This window comes from Lipophrys pholis (assembly GCF_963383615.2).
Source record: "Lipophrys pholis genome assembly, chromosome: 1".
In the NCBI taxonomy this organism is placed as follows: domain Eukaryota; kingdom Metazoa; phylum Chordata; class Actinopteri; order Blenniiformes; family Blenniidae; genus Lipophrys; species Lipophrys pholis.
The window spans coordinates 7,277,959-7,300,208 of record NC_137635.1 but is presented as its reverse complement, the minus strand read 5'-3'; the positions used below and the strand labels follow the sequence as shown (position 1 = coordinate 7,300,208).

At 48.9% G+C, this 22,250-nt stretch overlaps 1 protein-coding gene across 2 annotated transcripts in view; it reads left to right on the top strand.

Moving 5' to 3' along the window:
- raraa (retinoic acid receptor, alpha a) overlaps positions 1 to 22,250 on the top strand; it is a 154,692-nt gene that overhangs the window by 105,819 nt on the left and 26,623 nt on the right. Inside the window, exon 1 of one of the 2 annotated variants that reach the window (XM_080463118.1) lies at positions 7,869 to 8,834. The exons of the other annotated variant lie outside the window; for it this stretch is intronic. Within the exon in view, the coding sequence (XP_080319244.1) occupies positions 8,657 to 8,834 (178 nt within the window). The 5' untranslated portion in view covers positions 7,869 to 8,656. Of the gene's footprint in view, positions 1 to 7,868; positions 8,835 to 22,250 lie in introns of those variants that run through there. 2 annotated transcript variants of the gene reach the window in all.

Below are 22,250 nucleotides of genomic sequence, written 5' to 3'. Positions count from 1 at the left end.
CAGTTGAGTCGACCTTTTGACTGTAAAAAAAAAAAAAAACACAACACAAAGAAAATATGTTGTGATCAGGCAGTTTTGTCCGTCGGTCTTGTTCCTCGGTGCCAAAGTGTCGTTGACCCTTGAGAACCTCCTCTTGTCCGTCCAATTAACTGCTCTCTGTCATTCACCAGCATATGTATTTATACACACACACACGCACATGAGCGGGGCTGCTGGGGGGGGGGGGGGGGGGGGACAGTAGCACAGAGGGTGAGAAGAGGAGGGGGGGGGGGTGTCACCTCCCCTCCTCCTTTTGAAATGCTGATGACTCCTCCTCCCTCACCCTCATCGCTCTGCTCCGCTCTCTTTTAATGTGGCCGAGTCATCCATTCCATTCACACCCCCCCCCCCCCCCCCCCCCCTAAAAGGCCGGGCAATAGGGGCCACGGCGGTAATGACGGCAGGGGTATTTGTCATGCTCTGAGCCGGGGCAGTGTGTTTCCCTCCCCAGGGCCTTTGTTGTCCTCTGATACTCAACTTGCTGGCTAAGCAGAGGATTTCACATGTTTCATTAACGTCTGAAACGTCTCTCACACACAGTCGTACTGACAGTGACATTGTGTGTAGATGCTCTTAAAACTCAATCGACTGGAAACGGCGTCGGTCTTTGGACTCTGGAAAGGTTTTGATCGCCGTACACATGGAAGCTCCAGCCAGGCTGAACGCGCTGTAGCTTTCGCGCTGGGATCCTAGTCGGTGTTGACTTCGTGGTATCAAACTCTACATGAGCGGTGCTGTGGTGTTTAGCCCGACTCGATATCCACTGCATACCAATAACGGTCACTGCCGATCCCGATGATGGTGCAGTGAATGGGCTGTTGCGTTCAAAAGAGTGAGCAGTACTCTAAATCTGAGCTTAGTGTGTATTGTTCCTGGTTTCAGAAAAAGTTGTGTTGTTCTTCTTTACCTTCAAACATAAAGACGCTTTTCGTTTCATCGCAACTAATTTACCCTTGATACACAGTGAAAAGCCAGAACACACACATTCCCAGGAGAGAGCAGCCGGTTGCACACGCACACGCACACGCACACACACACACACACACACACACACACACACACACACACACACACACACACACACACACACACACACACACACACACACACACACACACACACACACACACACACACAGTTTCAATGATGGCTGAAAACACATCCAGCCTGCAGTCCAGCCTCCGTGCGCTCCATGGCACACATTCAGTCACCACAGTGAGCTGCCCGGCCCGGTGCCGGTGTTGGGGGCACCACTCAAGTGGAGGTCAGTCGCCGAGGCGTCATAATGCTCTGGGCTGGGCACAACAAGACCCGGGGCAATCCACTTAAAGCGAACCACTAACCCCCCCCCCCGCCGCTGCCGCCGCCGCCTCTCGTATCCCCTCCGGGAGCCACGAGTGTCACACTTCTGAATGGAAAACAGGAAATTGCTCCTCTGTTGCTCTTGAAAACGTGAAGAGGGAGAGAAGAGGAGGAGGAAAACACTCGGAAGATGAAATTGTTAAATTGGGGAAACATCGGCGAAATCAAGAGCGTGAGAATTTGTTCAGTGGAAAGAAAAGGGTTTGGGGGTTTATTCCACTCTTTCGTTGGTTCTGTGAAGTCGAGTTAATCCAGTGAGGGGAAGGTTAAGAGGATGGATGGAGGAAATACATGCATGGATAATCAGAATGTAGCCGAGCTGTAATCACATCAGTGATGCCAATCTCTGAGTGCTGCGCCTCCATTGGTGGAGTTCGATTCCCTGTCTCCATCTGTCCGTGTGTCGGTGTGCCCTTCAGCTCAAAACGTGAAGCTTTTCTGAAACATAAACGCAACAATGATGTTTTCACTTGAAACGTGGCGTTCAAGTTCCAGGTGGAAAGTAAAAAGCCGCTACACTAATCACCACCACTGGGAGCCTTCAGTAACGCCCCGAACCTCCAGAGGTTCCTCAGGCACCGCCCACTGGCCCACCGCTCTTTTGGCTCAAATCTCCTGCACATGTGGCAAATAAAGACATGTCTTCTTATTCTCCGTTATTGAGGCCAAACAAAGTTTTCCAGCTTTCTTAAATGCTCTGCGATAACTAAACTCACTCGATATTTGGACATTTTCCTAGATGTTAAAATAGTGGAGACAAAATGGAAATCATTACTGCTGACGCGGCACATTAATAAATACACTCTTCTTATCCTAGTCTGACTTTCTGTCCAGCTTTGCATTCGGTGGTGAAATATGAGAGATGCACAGGATATATAGGAACATTTCTATTTCTCAGGGGACGGAGATTCGGCTGTTAGAGAGACATACATCACTGAGGACTTCCTTCACAGTCTGAACTTGTTCTCTCTTCCTGATGTCTCATCTCTTCTTGCTCTTTGTCTCTGCTCCATTCTCTGTCCCTCTTGTCTTTCTTAATAGAATTAGTCCCATGTCCATCCGTATGTACTAAACATCTCCCAGTTTCTGACAGCTAATGGGGGCCATTGCAGGTCCAGGATGACTGATATTGAGATATCCTTCCTCCAGGGTAACATCCATAGCAATTTCCTCTTGATTTTCTGGGTGATGGACTCGTAGCAAAGGAACATAGACCTAATGGTCATTGAGGAGATGAGCTCTCTAACTCAAGACTGCACGATTACAAGCTGTACAATAAGCTAAGTCCCCCCCCCCCCCCCCCCCCCACTGAGGTATTTCCAGAATGCCGCCGGCCACGATGGATTTATGAGTAGGCCATACTTTGGTAAACACCGATGGTGGGCAGCTTTGTCCAAACACCCCCCCGGCTCCCCCCGTGATATAGTGAAGGTCCCCATAAAAAATGGGAAAACCAGGTTACGGCCACCATAGAACCAGGCTAAACAATAAAAGGCTTTATGGGCAGATATAGGCCTGTACCATAAATGCTGGAATCTCCTGTCGGAAGGACATTAAAGGGATAATGATCAGGGGGGGGTTTGAGTGGGTTTGGGGGGGGGGGGGGGGGGGGGTCACAAAGATCCATGCAGCCACTGAGAGGACCTTTTTTTTTTTTTTTTTTTTTAAAGAGAAGACACACAGATGCAGACTGGGGATGTGGAGCTCCGTGGGTCAGAGTTTGTCTGAATCCGGTAGATTGACAGGACGGAGGTGGAAGTGATGCAGCGTTCGTCGATAACTGGAGCTTGTTCTCACATCGAAGGGTCGGGCCCTCATTACACGTTGGCTCGCTGTCGGGAGGCACAGCTGCTGGGTTTGGCTGCCGATGCTTGTACGGGCTGCACAAAACCAGCTGCGCAAACAAACACACACACACACACACACACACACACACACACACACACACACACACACACACACACACACACACACACACACACAGAGTGCAGCCAGGGGAAAGGAGTGGTAGCAGACAGGCCGTGGAGTTTCAGGTAGACTTAAAGGCAAACATGCACCTCAGCACTCGGGCATGAACTCGGTGGAGATTTTCTTCTGACTGGGGAGACGAGGAAGTTTGCTGTTCAAGCTGCAGGAGTCGGGGCGGAGATATGGAGGATTACCAGACTGATCATCGCCGTCGTGGGATAAAGCTGCTGACAAGCAAACAGTCCAGCACATTTTGTCCCTCAACGTCACGGAGAAATGGACATAGGATCACTGTCGCTCGGCACATTAGGACACATTTCAGCTTCCTGGAGTGTTTGCACTCACAATTTCTCTTCCTTTAAATCTCCTTGCTTTGGAGCTTTATCAGGTCACTGAGAAGATTTGAGGAAGATGGAAAGCTTTACTGAGGCTTGCCCCAACTTCTTTATCGTCTGGGCATTAGCCATCTGCTGGCACATGTGCAGGAGTGTGTGTGTGTGTGTGTGTGTGTGTGTGTGTGTGTGTGTGTGTGTGTGTGTGTGTGTGTGTGTGTGTGTGTGTGTGTGTGTGTGTGTGTGTGTGTGTGTGTGTGTGTGTGTGTGTGTGTGTGTGTGTGTGTGTGTGTGTGTGTGTGTGTGTGTGTGGGCATGAGCTCCTATGTTTGTGTAGTAGCCACTAAAGCAGACAGGAACTCTAAAATTAGGCCCAGGTCATTCTAACTCGGACATGTCTGGCTTTATCGTGTCAGCAGATATCTTTGACTCAAGCCAAGTGCCGCCCAGCGACACGGCGGTCCGATCGGTTGTTGTCTAACCCTCAGCCTGGTCAGCGTCCGCAGGCGGCCGGAGCCTCGGCAGACTTTTCCACCACTTTAGGACAATGTGAGTCTGCCTTGTTGTGATTTGACCATCCACTCCTATAAAGACCACACACTGCAGGAAGCCCTGTAACCCGGGGGGATTTATTACAAAAAACAACCCACATCTCCATTGTGCAGCAACACGAGTGTCAGCGGACTGCAGGTTGCAGATGTTGGTGGATCATCTCCAGAAACTGCAAAACGCTCAGCAAAGCTTCTCAGTCATCAACCAAACGGTTGTGTTCTGCTCCGACACTGCCGACCGCTTTGCAGTGAAGGTGTTCCTCCTTCTTTTATCATGCACAATAATCCAAGTGACCAAACAAGCCATTGTTTGTTCTAACCTGTCGGATCGTCTCCTCGGGGAAGGAATGGCGAGGGGGGCACTTTTTACGGCTTCCTCACAGCCCTGATTGGACGGAGAGAGAAGGAGAGTAGTGGCAGTAAAAATAGTTTGACACCCTCAAGGTCCAGCCAGCAATCTCCTCTCCACCCTGGCTCATAAAACTCTTTGAATTCCCCCCTAAAAATCCGTCTCCCACTCTTCCCCACCCCCTCAGGCCTCCGCCCACCTTCTCTGTCTCTTCACTGGACTCTCACTGACGGCTGAGCTGTGAACCAGGGACGTTTTGTTTACCTCTCCTGGTGTCCCTTCATTATGTGTCGTTATGAACCATGTCTTCCTTTGAGCCGTCTGCTTCTGCTTCGATCGAGCCCCTCCATTGGCTGCCTGGACTTTATGCAGCCGCACTTTGAAGCCTGAACCTTCAGAGGCGGCGACTTGGGGGATCGAGGCACAATCTCATTTCTTCCCGGCTTTTCAGTGCCAAAGTACTTTTCCATGTTCTCAGGAGTGTGGCGCTTGTTGATGCTGGAACAAGAAAAGCCACCTGGGCTGCTGTGTTAATGTTAGCTGAGCCTCTTGTGGCTCTCTCTCTCTTTCTTCTCGTTCTTCATATCGGCTTTACATGTCTGTGAAGGTGCACTTCAGAACACCAATGTCTCTTTCTTTTCCTGTTTTTGTGACATCAGTTCTCAAGTATGTCCCAGGACTTGTGTCACTCAGACTGGACACCGTCCAGCACTAAGCCAGGACTCATTTTTCCACTGACGTAATTTAATTCTCCCAATTCTCCAAATGTCTCGCCATAGTCTCCTGTTCCAGTTTCTCTGGACGCCTGTATGAACGAGTCTATATATTAAGCTTATTTCAACCATAATAATGATGCGTCTTGGCCTAAAGATGAATGTTTGGGAGGAAAAAAATCTGTGGGAAAGTGACTTTTTCTCCAGTTAAATCTTGTATTCACCCCTCCCCTAATAAGTAATGATCAACAACCCGTTATCTCTCAGCTTGTTCTGTGCAATCACAGGGTATTACCCCAGGATGAATGCTCTCCCCTTGGAGAAGAAAACAGAGCCTGGAAAATTAGCATTTTCTGACAGCCATTACTCATAGTGCTAATCCTGTCAAGGAATGTGTGTCTGCCACTATCTAATGCAGCGAGGGGTCGCGGCGGCCCAGGCCTGCTCGCTGGCTCTTATCAGGCAGGGTAAACACACTGGGCCTGCTTTAAATAAGTGTCACAGTCGGTGGGGGCGGAGCAGGCCGAGCCCCCCGCCAGGCTCCATGCAGATAATCCCTCTGAAACTGAGTGCTTAGACCCAGCTGTGGTTGGGGGGGGGGGGGGGGTTCCACTAGATAACAATCAATAAAACCACGCTATTCAGAAATGTACAGAAACAGTCCGACAGCTCGCATTGCGAAGAATAAACTGCTTTCAGGAGAGCAGAATGCTAGTTGGTTTTAGTGTCTTAATGATGATGTCGACATTCGTAGTTCTCAGATACAAGCCAGTTTCACATTCGGCGTCTTGAGGCTGTTTGGTCTTTAATCTTCATCATTAGAGATGCATGTGAGCCTCCATCCATCCTCTGGATCACATGGCCAGCACAGCTCAGCACAAGAACAAAACACAACACGAGCCTCATGATGTATTTGTGGCGGAAACGGGACGCCGCTGCTTCATAGCAGAATGTTGTCGTTGCAGCGCCGCCTGAGTTTTCCTTTATGGCAGGGGTCTAAAACTGTTCAGGGGCCACATGGCAGCCCAGAGTCATCGTGGACCGGACCGGTAAAATAGAGCCACAATAAACCTTTAAATTTAAATGTTAGGATTTTCTTTGTTGCGGCGCAGAACGTGATGAAAATGTTTCTATTTTCACAAAATCAAACAATTACTACCAGAATCTCAACATAAAGCATATTTTAATGAAACCTTCTGGTGCAAAATACAGTGAAATGTCCAAAAACCGTCTTTTTACAAACTCCCCCTGACAGCGTGGCTCTGAGGCTGAACGCTAGTTTGCATTTTCTTTTTGTTTGACGAGTTTTAAAGGACGTATCGTCAATATCTCAAGTTGAGTCTCAGGCTCCATTTACACAAAGTGAAAATGCTAAACTTTGGTTGCATCAGTTAACAACCGTGTCAGAGCTACTGAAAACACAACGTATTGAAAATGCTTCGGGTCCGTTATCCGTGTGGATGTTGGAAACATTGCTACTGAGCGGTTCCAACTAGAAGAGCATCGTCTGATACAGGGCCGTCAGACTGAGGTCCTGGAGGTGCCGCCCTGCATGTTCTCCACGTCTCCCTGCTTCAACACAGCTGATTGCAGTGAGCAGCTCCTTATCGGGCTTTAGTGTTGAACTCGGTGATGAACCATCAGGACACTCAGGCGTGTTGAAGAAGGGAGACATTACAAGCATCGTCTAATAAAAGAACATCGTCTAATAGAAGCATCATCTACTGAAAATGACCACAATCTCAACATTAAATCAATTTATATGAGACCTTTTGGTGCAGAATACAGTGAAATCTAAAAATAAAAACTCCTCTAAATCCTATATAACCACGTTGCTTGGAGGCTTGTGGGGCCGGATGGGAGCGTGTTGCCGGTGGGCTTTGGCCCGCGGGCCTGATGTTTGACCCCCCTGCCTCCTCTCAGCTGGGACCGCCGGAACCGACTCACACCCTGCATGTTCATAACAAGTCACAACAATATTGTGTGGAATGTGGCTCAGTAAACTTTGACATTCCTTGACTTTCCTCCAGCTGCATGAAAAGTTAGTTGGAGTTAGTTATTGTGACTTTCCCCAGGTTGTTGAAGCCTCCTGGGTGAGCAAGGTGGGAAATGTTGAATAATGTGGGATGAGAGCGAGTCAGCCAGTGGGTCACCAGGAGGTGAGGCTGCCTACTTCCCTGGGTTCAGGAAAAGTTCAGCCGCATAGCATTAGGCAAATTAGGGAGACAGCGGCTGGGGGAGAAGGAAAAAAATCGGAGGGTAGGGACTGATGAGAACATGGGGGAAAAGGGTCAAATTAGTTGGAAGGAGGAGTCCGGGTGACGCGTAAAGAGACGCGCACTGCCACGGATGTAGAGAGACGCATTCCGCTGCGGCGCTCATCACGTCCACGAAAGATATGAAAGACCAATTACTGAGCTTATATAACTCCACCATGTCCTGAAATACGGTTCTATTTAAAGCTGGGTCCCGGAGAGAGAGGGAGATCCGCGACGGCGGTCCTGAACGGGTTAACCGGAGGAGGAGGAGGAGCGACGCATGAAAGGCTGAGGGAGGAGAAAGAGGAGAAGGAGGCCGGTGGAGGTGGAGCCTGGGATCCTCAGCTGCTGTGCCTTGTCACATTGCTGCAGAACATGAGAGCAGCTCGGTGTTTCTTGGGAAAGATTTAGCTGGAAACCCAAACGCGAGGCGGTGCTGCGCGGTTCTGGACACCGGAGGAGCGCAGCCTGAGGCCGGGGGGGGGGAACCGAGGACACACCGCGACGAGAGCTTCGTTCCTAACGGGACAACCGAGCCGTAATCCAGAGGACAGTCACTCCACAACTCTCCCGTCTGCGTCCCCGGTAGTTATCGACTCGCACCGGGGAGATCCGTCCTCCATCTGCTGGGATTTTATTCACCGTGTGGATTCAGGCTCATCCGGGCCGATAGGACCGCGATTTATCCCTGCTCAAGTTGTTTCCTCATTCCGTTCTGTGTGTGAGTGAGTGAGTGTGTGTTTGTGTGTGTGTATGTCTGCGCCGGACACAATGCAGACTGTTCTTCTAAATTATGTGTTCAAATTGAGCGCAGCCGATTAGGCAGATTTACGCACCAGCGTCTTTTCTTTCTTTTTTTTGTTTTGGGTGCGCACCGCGCCGTGAGAAGATGCCAAATGTTCACATGTTCCCGCTGCGGTTGGATTCCCCACTTTTCCCTCGATTTTGATGCAGTTTCCCCCCCGCGTTTGGCCCCTCTTCGCCGGTGGCGAGTTGAGCACCACAAGGCTCGTGCGTGACAATAGTTGGCGTATTTTCTTTCTCTGTTATTTGATAATATCCCCCCGCTGTCGCCCTGCTCCGTATGATGTATGAGAGTGTGGACGTAGTGGGACTGAATCCCAGCCCGAACCCGTTTTTAATGATGGATTACTACAACCAGAGCAGAGGATGCTTGATCCCGGAGAAAGGACTGGTGCCCGGCGCGCCTCATCCGTACAGCACGTCCATCAGGAACCAGCACTGGAACGGCTCCAATCACTGTAGGTGCCTGATCCTGTCCCTGTCTGTGTGTGTGTTCCATTAATGTTGTCACCAATCTTTAATTCTCACTCTCTACGCACCATAACGCGTCCTGATCAGTCCTGCATGTCATCGCCATCACTCCTGCTTCAGAGCTGCAACATACAGACTTGACCCACTTTCCTCCTCATGTCTGCGCCCAGGTTGTTGTTTTTTTTTTTTTTTCTCCTCTCTCTTCCTGAGAATAAACCTCAGCTCGACTGCAGCAGCAGCAGCAGCTCTGATCCGGGCCACGTTATCCCAAAGCATTTGCGTTCCTGAAATATGCACTTAATACAAGCGAGGTTTTGCAAGCCATGCCAGCGTTAATCAGATCAAACTTTCCTGCCAGTGTTATCCCTGCTCCCCTCTGCTAATCTGGACAGCTGCACCCACAGGCTGCAGCTCTTGAGCAGCACTGGCCTGAGAACTCAACATCTCCTGTCTTTATCAACAGCATGCGCTGCTGAGATAATTCATGTTCAGCCTGAAATGTCTTGTTTTAATAATATTTATTTCTCATTATTTTAAGGTTCACTGCATGATATTTGTGCAGGTTTATTAATAGCATGTCAGTGATTCATGGTGCTTTTGATAATGAGTGAGACTGAGTAATTTGGCCTTCAGGTTTCCTTGGCTGATGTTTCTCAGTATCTGCAGCAATCAGAGTTTTATTGCAACAGCAAAGTACAGCAGGGCCTCGTCTCCCTTCTCCCCTCAAAGGAGCAGCAAGGCACAAAGCTCCGGCAGGCCTTTAGAGAACAGATAGCTCTGTTGTCCTTCACTGCAGAAGGAGCGTAAAAAAGGCAGGAATCTCCACGGGCTCTCAAGGGCCAATTTCCTCCTCGTCTCAGGACTATAGAGCCACAAAGGGAAATTTAAAACAGGAATTTTTTGATGTGTAGCGAGAACAAGAGCAACCAGAAGTATTTTGTTTATCATCATTTTCTCTCATTTGGCTGCTGATTCTTTTGGACAAGAGCAGAAATTCCTGCTGTCAAATCCAACGTGCCACCTTCCTTCTCCCCCCCCCCCCCCCCCCCCCCCCCTTAAAATGAGAAAATATGCGGCGCACTTCACAATATTTGTTGAATTGGTCCAATGAGTGGCTGTAGTGGCAGCATTGATTCAAACCATGTGAGCTTGTCTGAGGGAGACTGTGGGGGTTTGGCCCAGGAAGAGACCTCTGATCCCTCGCTCCACTCCACATTGTTTTGCTCAATGAAGGAATGGCGGGAGGGGGGAGGGGGGGGGGGGGTGTAGCTTAGCTGCTCTTTGCCATACTGCTTGAATGTTATAAAAAATTTAGTGCACAACCAGGGAACATGGGCGACGAGCCCGTTGAGCAGCAGATCAGAGTGTCGTCACGTGGCCTCAGCTTATTGGATCATCGGAGTTGGAAACAAAACGGACAACAGAGGAAGATTTCTTCTTCACCTCCTGCTCTTAAGCAGGAATTCAAAGCAGTCAGGCTGAAAAGCGCGAGACGACCCCAGAAACATCTGTTGGCTTTATCAGTTTCTGAACTTTTTATTTTTTCCTCACAAGCTGGAGCCTCCTGCTCTTCAGCATGTGGCTTTAGAAACAAATTGCTGGTCGCTGTTGTTTTATTTTTTTTATTTTAAAGCTCCTCAGTGCTTTTCTTTTTTTTTGCCCCGTTGTTTTTTTGCCCTCTCTGCTCTGGATCTAAGTATTCATTATAGGCTTTACTGACGGAGTGCACTCTGTGACATTTTGGCAGAAGGGAATGTGGCCTAAAACGGCCTTCTGGGCCCGTTAGGTGGCCGGGCAGGAATCCAGATCGAATGGATGCTTCATCCCCGGTGTCATTGGTTCTTTAGAGATGCTGCCCCTGGAGATGTTTGGAAGGTTTTCTTCTGAGCTCCATCGGCTCTGGTTGGTCCGGTCTGAAGCAAGCGGCTGGTCGTCTGGTTGGTAACGGTGAAAAGGCTCTGGCCGTGCAGATTCAATGCACTGGGTTCTCCAGCCGGAATCCTTCCAGCAGCTACGAGCTCATGCATGAAAGAATGTGCTTGGTCTTGTTCACATGACTGTCACACACTAAAAACTGGGGGTGTGAGGGAGAGTGGGATTGCGTGGTGGACTCCAGCGCTCCGTCGCCCATAGGCCTCTTATTCTTTTCATCTTTCCTCCTTTCTTTCTCGGGCTGTTCTCGGTATAAAGAAACGGGCCACCAGGGATTTCCATAGAGCTCATAGGAGGCCGAGCACGCAGAGCAAGCTGCTGCTCGTTTCCCTTGTGAAGACGAGCGATGCCAAGTGGGCTACATGAGCAGTGTGTGTCTGAAGGGCAAGTGACTGGCAGCTTAATCTGACTCATGTGGTATTTAAGTGCGGAAGTCCTTTGCTTAGCGGGAGACGAGGCCCAAGAAAAAACAGATGGTGTTTTATTGTTTCTCGGTGCAATGGACTGTAAGAGCAGGATCCATTTTCAGTGATGTTGACGGGGGAGGGTCCAGGGAGAAAATAAGTTTGAAATTTGGTGCGTGTGTGTGAGAGAAGCATCAAGTTTCTCTTCTGCCTTTTTTTTTTTATTTCTGTGTGCATTTCTCATTTGACAAATCTTGAAAAATGGGGGGGGGGGGGAAACAGTCTTGGAAGAGGCCAGTTTAATTTAATTCATTAGAGGTTGACAATCGCCTGTAAAAGCAGAATTAAACCAAATGTGCTTTCTTGACCATTAAGGATTTCTTAAGAGGCTCCATACAATTTTACTCCAGTGCAATGATCTGATTCTAAACATTCAATGTTCCCAACCTGTCTATTATTTCTTACCTGGTGGGCCTTGATGTTATGGCTGATGAAAGAAGTTTCTTTGCTGTGAGGCTTCGTTGGTGCAGGCAGGATGGATGGACGGAGCTGAGGCAAGTTCCTGTGTTCTTCCAGGGGGATGGAAGCATCAGGGCGGCTCCTTATTGCACCACGTCTGCCCCCTTTCAGCCAGCAGCGACAGTGATTTAGTGTGTGTGTGTGTGTGTGTTGGTGAGAGAGAGATCAGTGTGTCCAGGGGAACACGCCTGCTTTCACCTTCAGGTGAACATCAATAACACATTTTGTCATCAAGGTATGTTTGCAATGGTGAAGGGGTGAGTGGAGTTCAGCAGCTCTCCTGGGAAGAGCCGCAGGGCAGCGTTTCACAACCTGCCATCACTCGCTCCCAAAACAGCACCTTACCACCAACCTCCAAAGCTGTTGCTGCTTTTTCCTCCTTTTCTTTTCCTAAATGCAACTCATAGTTTACTAAATAGAGCAGGACCTTCACCCTGCTGAAGGTTACTGGGAGCGGCCCAGGCTGCATTGGATGGTGGCCGTTCTGAGCTGTAATGAAGGTGTAATGAAGGTGTGTGTCGTCACCTTGAATGCTGGCAGGCCAAAGCCTCTAACACACAAACACAGATAAAGCTGAGTGGCAGCTTTGATCTGCTCTCGGTGGCGTGAGGCGGCATATTGAGTTTATCAGGGGGTGAGAGTTATTTTTATCTTTTTGGTGTGTGTGTGTGTGTGTGTGTGTGTGTCTACACACTCAGGCCCCACTGATGGGCCTCAGCTTGTTTGTAGAGAGAATTAGCTGGAGGCATCAGTCAGTGTACTGTACAGCGGTTTAGTTTGACACTAAATCCCCCGGCCAGGCTGGTGTTCACTGCAGACGGAAAAGGTCCAGGCAGTGCCATTGATTCATCAGGGCTTAAAGAAGGCAGCTGATTGCAGACCTTGTGACAATAGGGCCATAATCTCACTATCAATAATTACATTCTGCTGGATGTATGTCCTGTTACGCCCTGGCACGGCGGTGGGAGGGAGACCAGGACTCCTCAGGTTAAGGGGGTTCACCCCTCTAAAATATTCATAGCTTCTTCATTTAAATCAATTCGGCTCTGGAGGCGCAGTCGAGCGTCAACTGTCAGAAATTGAGCTGCGCCTGTTGTAATCACTTCTTTACTTATCTCTACAGATGGCTTGTTCGCAATGGGCTCTGCTTGGCTAACTCCACAGCTCTCTCTCTCTCCCCCTCTCTCTCTCTCTCTGTCCTTCTCATCTCTCCATCCCATCTCCATGTTTTATCCCCGCCCTCCCGTAATGGAACACACATAAATTCATCGGGGTATTGAACCACGGACATTCATCACCCCAGAATTCATCTGCGAGGCATTTCCATTCCCAAAGTGTCTCCTTTTCTTTCTTTCTTTCTCTCTCTCTCTCTCTCTCTCTCTCTCTCTCTCTCTCTCTCTCTCTCTCTCTCTCTCGCTCTCTTTCATTCTCCACGGTGGCATCCTCGGCGTGGCAGGCCTGAGCAGGGCAGTCAGTGTCACGATTAATCTTTAATGCTCGCCTGCCCTAATTTTTCCTCATATTTTCCAAGATTTCCTGCCCCCGACCCCCACCCCCTCTTTTTTTCCCCCCAACATCCACTATATATAGAGTGATTACATGGAGCGTTGCCTTGTTTCATCAGTTGTGGAGGAATACTGGCTGCCTCTGCCTCTCCTGTGTACACACACACACACACACACACACACACACACACACACACACACACACTCGGACTGTTGCTTCCTCCCTCCGGGGATCCGTGTTCACCTCGAGGAGCTCGGGTGCCACAGTGGACTGCTCTCTTATTTTGACAGCGGGACGACCAAGAAAATAGGGTAGAGGTTAGTGTGCTAAAAATACAGGAGCTTGGCAGTTCTTCCTGGGCAGAAAATAGCTCTGTGTTGCTGTCGTCTCTGGTGGTGTTGTTCACTGAGAGAGAGAGAGAGAGGTGAATCACTCAAACTAAACCGTGTTTATCACGTGCACTCGAAAAAACATCCCTGTGGTGACAACGGTGCTTTTAATAAGCAGCAGTGCCGCTCCTGAGAAAGACGACTCAGTGTTTCACCTGATCTCACTGAGTAATACCTGGAGTCTTTCTTTCTTTCTTCATTTCACTTGGTGTCGGTGTCTCAACAGGCCCGGGGGTCTGCAGGATGACTGCGCCCTTCTCTATGTCTTGATTTATGGAGGCATGTTGAGAAACCTTAGAGATCCAGGTTGTGTGTCGTGGGCTGGGTTTGGCTCGGTCTGCTCCGTCCAGCCTGCAGACGGAGGAGCTGGGACCGTCTGGACGCCTCCTCCTCCTCCTCCTCCTCCTCTCTGTCTCCCACAGCCGCTTTGAATCATTTCATTTCGTTCTGTTCCTCCGACATTTGAGTCTTAAACACCCACCTGGGACCAGGATGAAATGGACTGGAGGTGAGACGGAGGGGCGGAGTGCTGGATGGTGATGGATAGGACGGCGAGTTTGGCTGGAAGAGGCAGACGAGCTCGGGTTACCCCCCCCCCCAAATAACCTTGTTTGTGATATGTTTATGCATTGTGCGGTGGAGAGATGGATCTGAACACGTGTAGGTTAAGAGAGGTGACGAGTCGAGGCCCAGAGCGACTGAATGGAGGCTCTGTGTTTCCAGGGAGGGGCTCTGATATCAAGCTGCCTCTTTTCAAAGAGGGGAGAGAAGGAATGAGATCTTCCGCTCTCCTCGCTGTACTGTGTAGCTGCTGCTGGTACTTGGTCCTCGAAGGGTTAAAAGCTGGAGGACAGAAAGAAAAACGAGTCTTTTCTCTTTGGGTGAAACACAAAGTCTGGGCTGCTGGTGGGGAGCTCGGTGATGCTGCGTCAGACTGCTGATGGAGAAGTCCGTCGCTGTGCAGGACTTCGAGTGGAGAGGACACATTCTGTTATTCCATGAGATTTCTGGCAGGAGCCTGAAGAAGGCTTTATATAGTCGACGAGAAACGTCAGGGAAAAGGAGGAAGAGCAGGAAGAGGAGAGAGCCCACTAAAAGTGCGTTTTAACTGACTTCCAGTCCTGTTGCACAATAAGTTAGTCGCTCTGGGATTAAAAAAAGAATTCGACCCAGTGCTGAGTGAGGGTCTGTGCCCTCCTCTTCCTCGCGCCGGAGCTGACTAATGGAAAAGGTGACAGTGGTTTGAACTGGAGTGGTCAGGCTCCTCTGCTGCTCGCCGTGCCGCTTGGTGGCTCCGCCCTCCGCCGGACGTGGGAAACCTTCTGCACTGTGGCGGCTCCACAATAGAGCTGGATTATTGTTACGGGGCTGTCAGCACCTCTCAGCTGAGAGAAAATGAGAGAGAGGGAGGGAAGGGGCTCCAGGAGAGCTGGCATTTTCTAACCATAATCTCTGTGGAGACTTTCAGCCGGTTTAATGTCATTTTTAGGCTTTTGGATTTTTTTTGTCTCCCCGTTTTCAAACGGCAAGATATGGCGAGCAAAGAGAAAACCAAATGAAGGGCTGGAACCGAGCGAGAGGCAGCTTTGGCTCTGTGACTGATATTATTAGTGTTGTAGTGCCACTGATAGAGACTTGGCCTTCATCCACTGGCTGCCAACAGGCCAGAGTGGGCGAATCGACTGTGGTACTGAATGACCTACATCCCCGTCCTATTTAACACTTTACAGCTTTCTTTATCTTGCCCATCATTTAAGCTTTACCGGCGTAGCAGCAACTGCCTCAGCCGAGTTCCAGCCACCGACACCATCCAGCCGTCTTCAGGTCCTCAGTCCAGCGGAGGAGGAGACGCTGAAGCGTCATCTTGCTTTTCACCGAGTGCTTCGCGTGCAAATGTGCTGCTTCTGGTGACAGTCGAACGAACACGGTCCCACTCACCCTCCTTGAACTGTGAATTATGGATTGGATGTAATGCAGCGATTAGACACACACACACACGCACCGCAGGGTGTGTGTGTGTGTGTGTGTCGAGGTGCCCTCCTGCTCTTAGTCGGTTTTTCGACATTCGTCAAGAGAAGAAATCTGCCTTTCATGGCTGTAATCCCCAACGCCGGGAAGACCTGGGAATCTTGGTCAGCTGACGTTAAAAGAAGCGGTGGAAGGTGGAAAGGAGCTGCGGAGAGGTTGTAGTCCGCCTCCCGCTCCACCCCGCATCCCCTGCAAAGCCTGCTGGGGCTCCCCCTGGGCTTGACGTCTCCACCCCACCTGCCCCGGCCGCCCGGCGGGGGGCCGCATCACGGAGCTGGCCTACTTCACACTGTTTGATGTGCAGGAGGAGAAGCTGGCGGCGGCCTGGCAGGCAGAGAGAAGCCCTTGATGCCGGGGTTGGAGAGGTGGAGCAGGCATCAGTGGAGAGGCTTAATAACTGTATTAACATCGGAGGCTCCCCCAGGACGCACGCCTACACAGCTGGAGCGGCGAGGAGGCGGAGCTTCTCTCACTGCTCACGCTCTGGCCTCATTTCTCTCAGCGCTCTCTCGCTCTCTCTCTCTCGCTCTCTCTCTCTCTCCGGCTCCATTTACTGTCATTTTCAAGTCAAAACATATTAAACTAGCTAATTAAACACAAAAGCCCTTTTCCCCTCCACCGTTTGTCGTCTGTGTTGCTTATTTCATCCATTTCCACACAACGTGGATGTTCTCTATGACCTCCTCTTTCTAATGTCTCATCATCTTGTCCCCTCGACTCTTTTATTGTTGCTCTCCTGCTGCTGCTATTCATTTCTGACTGACATTAGTTTCTCTAAATGTCTCTTCTCATCACACCAGATTAAAAAAAACAAAAAAAAAACTCATATCAAATTAAACCCCAAATTAAACGTACCGTACTCCCTCCTCACCTGTGTGCCACTATTCATGACAGTCCGCTCATCCATTGAATTATGCATTGAATACTGTTGAATAATTGATGGTCCCACTTAGCGTAATGGACAGAGTTAACTGGGATTGCTGTGCGTTGCTGTTGCAGTGAAACTGGGTCGCAACAAGCAGGGCCTGGTCGCAACGGGACCCGGGGTCACCGGGCCGGCCGGGCTTAACTTGACCCGTGTGTGTGTGTGTACACACACATGAAGACCGACATGCTTTCTTTTTAACCCCCAGCATTCGATAGACATGCTTACACTCACCGATGAGACGTGCTTCAACCACACACACACACACACACACACACACCTACCAAAGAAGCATCTGACTTTACATTAAAAAAGGAAATGTTTACAGAAACATTTTTTTTTTAATCAAGTATTATGAAGGTTTTAGTTGAGTAAATTAAAATGAATTAAGTTCAAATATTCCAACTGACGTACTGATTTAATCCTGTTTTGAAAATAACTCTCGGTTGTTTCATAGAAACAAAAGTGATAGAGAAGAAAACGGAGCTGCTTTTGTTAAAAAAAGAAATTGTAAGGTAAAAGTAACTGTCCAAGAGTACCATTTTTATCAATGTCGGAAAATCTTCATAATTCAACTCGAAATGCCCATTTGATGAAGCCTCACCGCAGTGAATCATGAAGATGAATCAGAAAATGTTTGTTGAAGGACGTTTACTCCAGAAATGAGTCGTACTCGTCGTTCCACCTGGTTTAAAGACGGTTTTGTTCATATTTCTATCGTGTGTGAAATGTGCCCAGACTACAAGGAGCCTGTCATTGGATAACTTTCTATCAACAATACTTCTGACTGGTTTTCATCCCGTTTTTATTAGTGGACAAAAGTGTAAATTATTTCCATCTTAGTTTTCATGCCCAAGCTTTTGTTTGAATCTCGTTAAGTCGGGTCCAAACGTATCGTCACGAAAACTCCAGAACTTTATGTCCTAAGCAACAGTTAGATTTCAGCCGAGAGCAACTGATGAACCAGTAAAAGAAAAGTGAAAATTAAACAAACGGAGGTGCTTGAAACATTTGTAGAGGTGCTTTCATGTAGGGGTGGGTACAGAATTCTGTACTTTTATATTAACTGACTGAATCCCCTTAAATCAAACGGTACAATTTTCGGTACCTAAACATCCTTGTGACTGACGCAGTGGAAGAGAAGGAGATTTTCCGAGCCGGACTTGAACACAACATCGCACACGAGCATAATGACGTCAGCCGCTGCATGATTCAGAGGACGAAACATGACGGAGGGAAAACGCTCGAGAGGCTGGGCTTTTCAAAACGCCGTGCCGATTAAGCTCGCTGCAATATTCGTGAGGCGAAGTGCGCGGCCAGCGGCGAGAATACTTCTAATCTGAGGAAGATCCTGGTTTGGATTTTACTAAAGGCTGAAGAGTGCACAATTTGACAGTCTCGGGTCTACCGTCACAGATCTACAGCTCTACTGTCACAAAGTTTCCAGAGAGGAAATGAACAGGAGGAGCTTGTTTTTAATATGAGCATGATTAAGAAAAAGTACTGCCTAGTTGTAGTTAAGTTTTTATGCTGTAGAAATTTGTGAAACTGCGACGTTACAATACAAACAGTTTAATGTATTAAGAAATGAATATATTAAATAGAAAATGTCCATATTTTATCATCACATAAATACACAAAAGTACAGAGAACTGGTACCGTTTATCGGTTCAAAGGTGAAAGGTTCCATCTCGAACAGCCTCGAAGAAACTCTGCAGCACTTTAACAAAATGTTCCTTCAAATGTAAATCGCAGCTTTTTTGAGTTGTGTGAAAGAGGTTTTTTTTTGTTTAAACCAACACCGTAGGGAAAGATCAACATCGTCTCACTAAAACCAGCCGACTGACTGGTGAGCCGCCATATCACAGGAAATGATGTGTGTTTTGTGTGTTGTGTGTGTGTGTGTGTGTGTGTGTGTGTGTGTGTGTGTGTGTGTGTGTGTGTGTGTGTGTGTGTGTGTGTTGCGATCAAATGGCTCCCCCCAGGCTACAGTGAAAGGTCAGGATCCATGCAGGAAATTAGTGTCTGCAGAAACACACACACACACACACACACACACACACACACACACACACACACACACACACACACACACACACACACACACACACACACACACACACACACACACACACGGAGCAAGGGGAAAAGCATGTCCTACATTAAATTCTGGGAGCATCCCACTGCACTCCTCTCGTCAGCCATTCGTCCTGAGCACGGAGCCTAATGTCCCTATTGACAAGCACCTCCGTTTTTTAAATTTTTTTTTTATCTTTGCATTAGCACTGACACGCAAGACAAATGAGTCTGCCTCTTCCCGCCCACCCGCTCACCTCTCGCTCTGCCCAAATCTTCCACTAAGGAGCCCCCTGACACGGCGGCAGCAGACATCTAAATCAAGCCAGCGTCATCACTCATCATTAGGAGGAGCAGCAGAAGGCCAGGCTTCCAGAGGGAAGTGTGAAGAGCTGCTTCTGAAACGCTCCGTGTCTTCAGCCGGGATTCAAACAAAACATTGAGGACTCGTCGGCTTGTGGTGTGACTTTCTGCAGGACAAAAGAGGAACGATATTAAAGTTCATTTCTTGAACTGAACGTGGGGTTTTGTGGCGTTATCTTGGCTCACCCTCGTCTCCGTGACACTTCAACTGGAAATGCATCGTTTTTGTGTTTTTGTTGAAGGAAAGTTTCACGTTTACACAGTGATGTTTTAAAAACTCTGTTAACACGGAAACTCTGGAAAAGAGGAAGTTTTCATGTTGGGCCACTAGTGGGTGCTGTTTCTATTTGTAATTAAACCACACGCGTTCTCTGCGCCATAAACATTAATACTGGCGAGTATTTTAGTGGACAGACGGAAGTGGGATTGTTATTATGGTGACTGTCAAAATAAAAGTACCAAGTCCAGGAGAATAAGGACAGAGTCATGACACCACGGAGGAAACTTTGTTCTGACCGGCTCTACCGAGCATGCCGAGAAGCAGCGTTTCAGAAAAGTCGTGTTTTCCTCCGTCTACACGATGACGGAGTCGGGTCGTGCTGAAAAAGTTGCTTTCAGTGGCTCCAAGCGCCGTTGTCGTGTAAACAGACACCAAAGGTACATGGAAAGGTTTTCACGTTGAATCAGACACCAAAAAGTTCTGCCTGATGAACATGTGGCTCTGCCGCCTGTCACTTCCTGTCTGGCTGCCAGATTATCCCACGTTACCTGGTGAATAGAGGCGAGACGATGGACGGCAGGAAACGTTCGTGTCTATCAAAGATGAATTCGAGGAACAGAGTTGAGGGTCCAGTGCAGGGAAATGATCCGAGCTTAGTTAATTAACAGAGCAGGAGAGGAAACGTCGTCCATCGATAAGCCAATATTTGTATCTTAGTGATGGCGGGCAGAGCGATCCTCTCCGTGAGCAGAGCTCCACTCCTGCTATTCTAAATATGCCGGCTGTCTCGGAGGCATGTTTTAGACACTTTAACCCTTGTCCTGACCCAGTAACCCCCTGGAGTTCCCGCCACCGCCGAGCTCTTTAGCGGTCTCGTGACAGGATAATAGCTCGCCTGCTGCCTCCTCTCGGTCAAATCCCTTCACTCACGTCCAACAGGAACCCTAACGTCGGTGCTGGGAGCTCATTTATGAAGGAAACTGTTGTCATTCTGCTCCTGGGGTCCGGTGGAAGACTGCACTCCAGTCCGGTGGGGCTTGAAGGCAAAGGTAAATTACTCACGAGTTCAACTATTAGCTGCAACTCGTGTTGACGAGCACATGAAGCGACGGCCCTAAAGGCTTTCTGGGTTTTAAGGGAAACGGCACATTATTTAGCATCAGTGAACACACACATATCGCCCGCTCCAGTCACGCACATGCTTTCACCAGCGACCTCGCCCCCACTTCCACTGTCACGCTGCTGCTCTGAGGCTGAGGAGATCAAACCCTCCTAATCTATTCCTCTGTGATTGACTATTGTGTTCTCCTGGGGGAGGAGGGGGAGGAGGGGAAAGGGAGAACATGGGTGGAGAGAGGCACTTTAACATGACAAAGCCTGTCCCCGGTGATCCTCTCTTTTCTAACTCGATCCTTGTGAGCTCTTCTCTTTCTTCCTCCTCTCTTGATCCCTTGTTCCCCTCTCTCCTCCTCCCAGCCGCTCCAAGTCTACTTCAGCCCTCTAATGCAAATCGCTCCTTTAGCGGCCTTCATATTTATGACCCCTCTCCTCCACTGTCGAATATGCGCTTAAGAACAGCGGGCCTCAGATCCTGCCAGTCACTGTGGATTAGAGCGTCAATGGGCAGATAACCTCTCTGTTCGACCGACTGCAGAGCAAACACTTCAGCATTCATGAAGGTCCTTTGGCCTCCAAACACTGTGTGGCACTGGGCCCAGCAGAGATGAATGGGCTCTGGTTAATGTGTATGTGGGCTTGTGTGAAGTGCATTTTCCATTATTCCTTCACCTGCGATTGTTTTTAAACGCCGAGGGCGGAAATGTGTTCACAACCTGCCTAATTTAAGTCATGTGTCCCGAAAGCTTTTGACTGTAATGTTCATAAAAGATGTCTGGGGTTTTGCTCTTTTCATGCTAATTTCAGGGTCACGGGACTATTTTCAAGCCTCTGACCCTTCAACTCCTGACGACTGGGTTCTTGTAATGTTGTTGACCTTCATTTTTATGAGAATAGAGGGACTTGAGTCCTTTTGGGCTGCTGCTCTGTTGCTCCGGGGCTTTAGAAGAAGCTTCCAGTCCGACTGACTCTGAGGCCCGGGTGCTGCCGTGTCCCGCCGCTGACTTCTAATACGAGTGAGGAGTGTAACTCGGCTGCACGTGTAGAAAACGGCACGCACAATTCCATAATTACCCGTCGCAGGCTCTCCGTTAAGGAGGGTTTTAATGTTTCATGAAGCCATTTTCACAGTGGAAGCACAACCATTAGAGAAGAGCTTGCTGAAGGCCGAGCTCTCGCTCGTGTTACGACCTTGATCTGGAATCGTGTCGTGAGGCTGCAGCTGCCAGTTGTTCTGTCCGACGTTTTAATTCACTGCCAGAGTTGACAAAGGGAGGCGACGCTGCGGCTTCTTTTCCTACTTTGAGGAGTGTGTCTGGGAGCAAACATGGCGGCATGCAGGACTTTTATTTGAAATGTTTATTTTGTACCTCGCAGTTCTCTCTCTCTCTCTCTCTCTCTCTCTCTCTCTCTCTCTCTCTCTCTCTCTCTCTCTCTCTCTCTCTCTCTCTCTCTCTCTCTCTCTCTCTCTCTCTCTCTCTCTCTCTCTCTCTCTCTCTCTCTCTCTCTCTCTCTCTCTCTCTCTCTCTCTCTCTCTCTCTCTCTCTCTCTCTCTCTCTCTCTCTCCCTCCACGCTCCGCCCTGCTCTCTCGCCCTCTGCCTCCTAATCTAGGTCAGGCGTGATACTCAGCTGATGGTATGCGTCTGCTGAATGCGTGTGATCAGCTTGTGAATAAAAGTAGCAGATCTAACATTCATTATGTGGATTAACGGTCCAAAGCTCTTTTATGGGCGAAGATCTGATCGTGCCCGTTTGCATTCCCCACTTAGACATTTCAAGTGAAAACAGGATGTTTTTGTTCACAGTTTACACGGCAACGGAACAGAAACGCTGTTAACAGGGAATAATAGAACATAAACATTGGGAGTACATGGACATTCATATGGACGGTTCCACCTTGGGAGACGGTTTTCAAAAAGTATTC